The sequence below is a fragment of the Poecilia mexicana genome, unplaced genomic scaffold (assembly GCF_051168715.1).
Source record: "Poecilia mexicana isolate PSO_F unplaced genomic scaffold, ASM5116871v1 scaffold_13, whole genome shotgun sequence".
Lineage (NCBI taxonomy): Eukaryota > Metazoa > Chordata > Actinopteri > Cyprinodontiformes > Poeciliidae > Poecilia > Poecilia mexicana.
In genome coordinates, this window is record NW_028263382.1 from 15,536,938 (window position 1) to 15,543,384 (window position 6,447).

The 6,447-nt window shown below is 36.9% G+C and overlaps 1 protein-coding gene across 1 annotated transcript; it reads left to right on the forward strand.

Annotated features, from left to right (window-relative positions):
- Window positions 1-1,248: 1,248 nt before the first annotated feature.
- Window positions 1,249-5,570, forward strand: LOC106914179 (endonuclease domain-containing 1 protein). The gene is made up of 6 exons (XM_014980804.2): window positions 1,249-1,272; window positions 1,417-1,533; window positions 1,634-1,734; window positions 1,890-2,004; window positions 2,519-2,675; window positions 4,311-5,570. The coding sequence occupies exons 2-6, from the start codon at window positions 1,456-1,458 to the stop codon at window positions 4,700-4,702; spliced, it is 843 nt and encodes a 280-aa protein (XP_014836290.1). The 5' UTR covers window positions 1,249-1,272; window positions 1,417-1,455; the 3' UTR covers window positions 4,703-5,570.
- Window positions 5,571-6,447: the final 877 nt, after the last annotated feature.

A 6,447-nucleotide genomic window follows, 5' to 3' on the forward strand; every position in this document is an offset into this window, starting at 1 on the left:
TTCATTTTGAAGAGATATTGCTCAGGGTCTTTGTTCGTTCTGTGTCTGTGAACAACACGCCGAGGTCATGAGAACAGCAACATATGAGCACAAATTTTTCTGTTATCTAACCCGAAACGGCATGTGGAAGATTATTAGGGACCCTGTCAACATGAGACGCTAAAAATATTCTGGGACGTGAGGTCCTGATATCAAACATCCAAACTGAACATTGTTGGTTTTAGGATTTCTGAACAAATATGAACACTTTATTTGACTCAATAAACTATGAGCTAACCATATTCTGCCAAATGATGCAACCTCCTGGAGGACTTAAGTCATTGTACATAATTACTTTACTTTCAGGGAAGCTGCTAAAAATAAAACATTCTTTACTGGAAACAGACTTTATGTTGCAAGACATGTGAGAACAGATGACTAACATGACAAAGGACACAGAAAAAGAGGCAATACAACAAATATTATGGATAAATGGTTATAGGTTATAGGTTATGGATTGTGCTAGCAATAAGAAAATAAATATATTTCAGGGCTTCAACACAAGACCATAGAGGTGCTGTAGAACTTTCCAGGCCTGCAAACTAAAACATTCAATCATAACATACAGTAAAAATAGCTTTTCATGAGAAGGAATAAATTCAGATTGTTCCTTAGGTGTATTTTTATTTTCTCATGAAAGTATAAATCAAAATGTTCTCTTGAGTAGTTTAAAACTGAGTTGTTGATTGTTTTCAGATCAAAATATAAAAGACAGAATGAAGCTTTGTGGTTACCAAATATTTTGCTGTATAAAATATATTCCTGGACGAAAAAAGTAGAATTTAAAGTACATTTCTAACTAAAATTAAAGAAATGTCTGAATAAATAAATATCTGGTAGTATAAACAGCGAACTAAAGTTTGATCTAATTTAAATAAAATAAATTAGTTTAAAAAAAACAGCTCAAACTAAGGTGTTGGAAAGAAATTAGACAAATGTCATCACATAACACGTGTGAGGGTGTTGACACATGATGAACTTGCATATTTCACTGTGTGCTCTCACCTTTCTGGTGCTAATTGTGGCACTTTTTCACATTTTGCACTCCCACTTTTGGCCATCATCATCCAGGCATCACATGTTAGTCAGATCTGAATTAATCTTAGATCAATATAAAGCGCTAGTAAACATAAGATCAAATAAAACAGGGGTCATTCAGGGCGAAAGGTGGAGAGGAGAAGTCCTGTATAAAAGTGGCGGCCGTGGCAAAGGACTGGCTGCAGCAGCAAGCAGGTGAGTGGAAAATGCAAACACAGATGGCACCAACTGGCTGCTCCCCCTCCCATGTGTCAGGTGCTGAAGTAATTCCACATGCTTTCATCAAATACTCTTCTGACTGCTAAATACACAGTATTTTGCTTTTTCCCATCTTTCCAGGCCAGCTGACACTCCTGGTTTCATCACCTTCTACTCAGAATGCAAACTTTGGCAGCTTTGTGCGCTCTCCTGCCACTCCTCTTTTCTGCTCATGCAGATGTTGTGGAGCGTTTTGAGGTTTGTTTCTTCTCCAGTTCCACCCTGATCTTAAATATTACAAAAAATGTGTTTGGTTGAAAGTTGTCAGGAAACATCTGTTCTGTTGTTCTTTCCTCAGGATGTGGCAGAATGCATGACTTACTTTTATAAGTCAAAGGTGCCAGAATTGGGAGCGTCTACCCCAGGCGCTGCGCGTCTGTGCCAGCGCTTTGTCAACAGGTACTTATAAAGATGAATGTCTACTCTGAGCACATGAAGCGATTCTGCGCTAAATTATCTTATTGTTCCTTGTATCTCCATGATCATGTGCAGCAGCATGCTGGTTTCTCTCCTGCTGGCATTCAGTTTTGTAATCATGATTTTTGCACTTCAAGGTTTCATTTTGCCACACTGTATGACACCAACCATCGCATTGCAGTCTACTCTGCGTATCAGTTTGAGCCCAGCAATGGAGGTGGCAGGGAGAACAGGTGGTTTGTGGAGCCTCAGGTGACACACAGCTTTACACTGTTTGACCTAAATGGTTTGATATTGTCAGAATTGTTAAGTAGATGTTTAGAAGATTGTATAAAAAAAAAAATATTTCCATGGCCAGCTTTCTGTTGACATTTTTAATCCAGTCTGTACTTTATTTATTCCAGAACAAAACTTAATGAAAAGTAAACACAAAAGTAAACCTAATCCTAACCCCACTCCACTTAATGACTTAACTTTTCATTAAGTCCCTAAAAGGTTACCTTAATTAATACATTGCAATCCCTGCTTGTTTAGCTTAGCTGATGGACCTACGCCACCTTTAAATGACTTTTACACACGAATAAACATCTTTGTGTCCCACTTTCCATTTGAACCATCTTTCAACACCATCTTTTCTATTTCTCATCAACAAAAACTTTGCTTTGTGGAGGTGGGATGACTTCGAAGGAATCCACTGCGTGGTTTACTATTTGATTCCTTCTACAGCTTTTATGTTTCAGTCTCTGCATGTTCTGATGTGCTGTAGCTGGTGAATGACGGCTGGCAAGCTGAGATGAAGGATGGATACTGGCTGGGACAGGACTACCCCGGCGTCTACCTCGGAGAGAAACAAGCTCTGAACGAGGACTACACAAACTCTGGCTTTGACCGAGGTCACCTCAACCCTAACGGACACCATCCAGGTAGGAAAGACCAAATACTGGTGCTGTATCCTTGAGGCACAGTAGGTGGTGCTATGGCACCAGAGATGCAAGATACAGTATTTATTGCTTAAGAGCAATTCCACATGCTTTCGTAAATGTCCTTCAAGTTACTTAAGTCTTAAATATTAACAAACCTGTGTTAAAATGACAAGTTCTGTGATGTGAAAAACTAAGGATGAAAAGTTATTTAAAAGGTGTGTGAGATGCATTTTGTACAGTCCAACTGAAAAACAAGCAAATGTAATGAGGGGGAAAAAAGCAATAAGCCGATTGCATCAGTGCACACACCCTTAAACTTATTTTTTAGCATTTTGATTCAAAAATACCATGCAGTTGTCTTGAGTAGGATTTCTGCAGCATCCCACATTTTGAATAGACCATTCTGAACTTTTACTTTTTTCTTATACATGGATATATTTGTTGGTTTTAATGTATGCTTGGATTTACCGTGATGCAAACAATTTAAATTGCTGTTCATTTGTATGTTTTGGGGTTGAAACTGTTGACAGATACACTATTTCTGAGGTTAGACCTGTGCTCAAGAAAACTTGTTGAAATAATTTTAGTTTTTTTTTTTTTTAATTTTACATTCATATCCTAAACAAATTTCCCTGCTTTTAAGTTGAATTATGAAGGATTTGAGTCAAACTTTTGCATGCTTTTTCATGATGTAGACAAATATGTTTCACAAACAAACACAATAAAGCAGCCGAGCACGCAGCCAAAGGTTTTTAACAAGAGTAGAAATTACTTCCTGAACATAATCTTGCTGAGATCATGCCTGAGACAAACAAACAATGCAAATGTTTGTTTTTGTAGTCAGAAACCAACAAATACTGTTTTTAACTATGCAGAATAAAAAAAATAAAACCTCTACTTATACATTCCAGTCACCTTTATTTTTATTAATTTTTTTGGCCGTAGTTACATGTGTAACTGTTACGATCCCGAGGTCTAAGGGGATCAAGGGTGGTAGCAAAGTATCCAGAGAAAAAAAATGTAATTTGAAATGGTATATTACAAAACATTCACAAATGCAGTACTACTTAACCAAGTTAACACAAAAAGGACAAACAACCTAAAGAGGGTTAGGTGAACCTCCAGCAATTAAGTAAAAATTACTAAACAGGTCAACACAAACTAAAGTCAGCAAAACTGACCGGTTCTCTCAAAGTTGAGGTAAATCTAGAACAAACCAACAGCATTGAAGAAATTCCTATTGTTCTACATAAAAGGCGAATGTTTCTCTTAAAAATGTTTTGTATTTGTATTACATCTCTGCTTTAAAAGAAAGAGAAAGACAGATTGTGTCTGGTAGCCAAAGCTCCAAAGATTTCTTCTCGTCATTATGACAGGGGCTTGGAGAATATTTTTAGCCAATATTGGTGCAAAAAATAAAGTGGAATAATCAGTTAGTAATAGTCTATTTGCCAAGAGCAGACAATGGCTAAGCTATTACTGTCTTTTTCCACTTATCTGAACCATTCTCCTCTTTCACATTCCAGCAATGGCAAAATAATGAAAAAGCAACTATACTTTTGCTCGGGTTTCTGTGATCAATTTAGAATACGTTTAGAATTACTGGTTACTTCAATAAAAACCTTTCTCTTCCAGTGCCCAGTCGTAATGCCACGTTCACCCTGACCAATGTGGTTCCCCAGAACCCCAAAATGAATCAAGATGCCTGGAGGATCCATGAGTCCGACCTCACCACTCTTTTCCTTGAAAAGTGCTCAAAGGCCTACGTCCTGGTTGGTGCCGTCCCCTCAGCAGACAACTGGATTGTCAAAAACAACGTGAAGCGCGTCAACATCCCAGACTACGTGTGGAATGCCTACTGCTGCGTGGACAACAACGACCGGCCCATTCAGAGTGGCGCTGGTACAGCAAGAAACACAGAAGAGAACTATGTTGTGAAACGTTCACTGGATGAACTGGGTGCCTTCCTGCAGCAGTTTTCCAATGAACCAGTGGGGGAGCTGTTTTACAACAACTGCAGAGCATAAATCATTGGCAGCTGAAAATCTTCATGTGGTTCCCCAATGTTTTAGATTCCAAACTATATATTTGAACAACCAGCATGAAAATCAAACTTCTGCAGCAGCTTAACCCTGTTAGAATTTTTAATGAGGTCCATCCCTTTCTAGAGGCGTAATAGGTGAGAGGCATCCGGCTAACCAGCTTTCAAAATCACATTAAAATGCAATTCAAAATGAGATTGGATTAGATGCAAAACTGGTTAGCACATCTTGACTAACAGTGACCCAACAAAAAGCAAAAGTTATTAAACATATTCATTTCAATAGCTTAATCCCAGTTTATTGACAAGCATCTTTGTTTTTCACAATGGAATTAAAAATGAAGTATTAGTGATTATTCTTTCACACTGGTGCTAAATTAGGTATCAATTGTTTATTTGATTATAACACAACAGATAAGAATCAAAGTAATGAGAATGCAAAGCAGAAATATTTGGCATATTTTAGCATAATTACAACCATTAGATGGCAACAAGGTGTCTCCAATATGACCCTTGGTACATGTGGAATTTGCATCAAGAGCTTCTGATGGAGATCAGAAGCTCAGAAGATCAGATTCCAAACTATATATTTGAACAACCAGCCTGAAAATCAAACTTCTGCAGCAGCTTAACCCTGTTAGAATTTTTAATGAGGTCCATCCCTTTCTAGAGGCGTAATAGGTGAGAGGCATCCGGCTAACCAGCTTTCAAAATCACATTGAAAGCTGGTTTCAATCTCAGGCTATGGCCTGAGATGAATTCATAGCAATATTCTAAAAAGAGTTAAAGCTAATGAAACAACCATTTACCTATCTACCAAGAATCTAAATTAATAAAAGCATGTTTCACCTGAATTTTATGACTGATTATTTGTGTCCATCTTGTGACTTGCACAACCAGACACTAGTGGAAACCTCCAATCCAAGATCAGGGGAGAGAAACTTACCTTTTCCTCCAGATGAGAAACGTAGATGCAGCACTGTTCTTGTTAGTAGTTATATTTTAAAATTAAAATTATAGGATACTGCTTGCCTGTGGCAGAGAATAGCAACCATTAGACTTCCTGTCAAATTGTTTCTCTGCCACAATTTTCAACTTTCTAGTCTAGAAAACAAGTATGTAGACCTTATAACCAACAAGACCATTCTTCTAGAGGTCACCTGTCAACTTGTCAAAACTTTTTATCAAAGTCTGACAAAAGGTGTCTTAACTTTCTCTCTGCCTGGCATTCAGTGTTTAAAACAACCTCCATATATCCAACCTCAAATATGTAGAAAATTTGTAAACTAGTTCTGTCAACGGAAAAACATTATATATATTAGGCCTTGGAAGAATAAATTTAAAATCAGCAATAATAATAAATAAATAAAATAATAATAAATCCACACAATTCTTTATAAAATGAATTCAATTAGTCTGTAAGACTTTTGTCTGAGAAAGAACACTTTGAATACATAAAAAGTCCAAGATTAATATGAAAAACATGTTTGATCATGTACAAGACAAATAACACTTTTCAGAAGAATTTCACAGATTTAAGGAAGTTGAATGAATAGATTAAAGAATTGTGAAATATCAACTGATTCAGCAGAACACGTAGAATTTTTTCAGATCATTCCAGGGAAACTACTTTTACAGGTCCCTACATTTTCCAAAAACTATGACTAAAACAAAACGAGACACAAAAAAGTACAAATGTGTACAGTTTTAAGTGTATGTCCTTCTAGGGTC

Excerpts from the sequence above, each read along its gene's own strand:
- LOC106914179 (XM_014980804.2), top strand. The coding sequence starts at position 1,456 with ATGCAAACTTTGGCAGCTTTGTGCGCTCTCCTGCCACTCCTCTTTTCT. Across the intron at positions 1,735-1,889 it reads TGCCAGCGCTTTGTCAACAG|GTTTCATTTTGCCACACTGT; the intron begins GTACTTATAAAG and ends TTGCACTTCAAG. Across the intron at positions 2,005-2,518 it reads GGTGGTTTGTGGAGCCTCAG|CTGGTGAATGACGGCTGGCA; the intron begins GTGACACACAGC and ends GATGTGCTGTAG.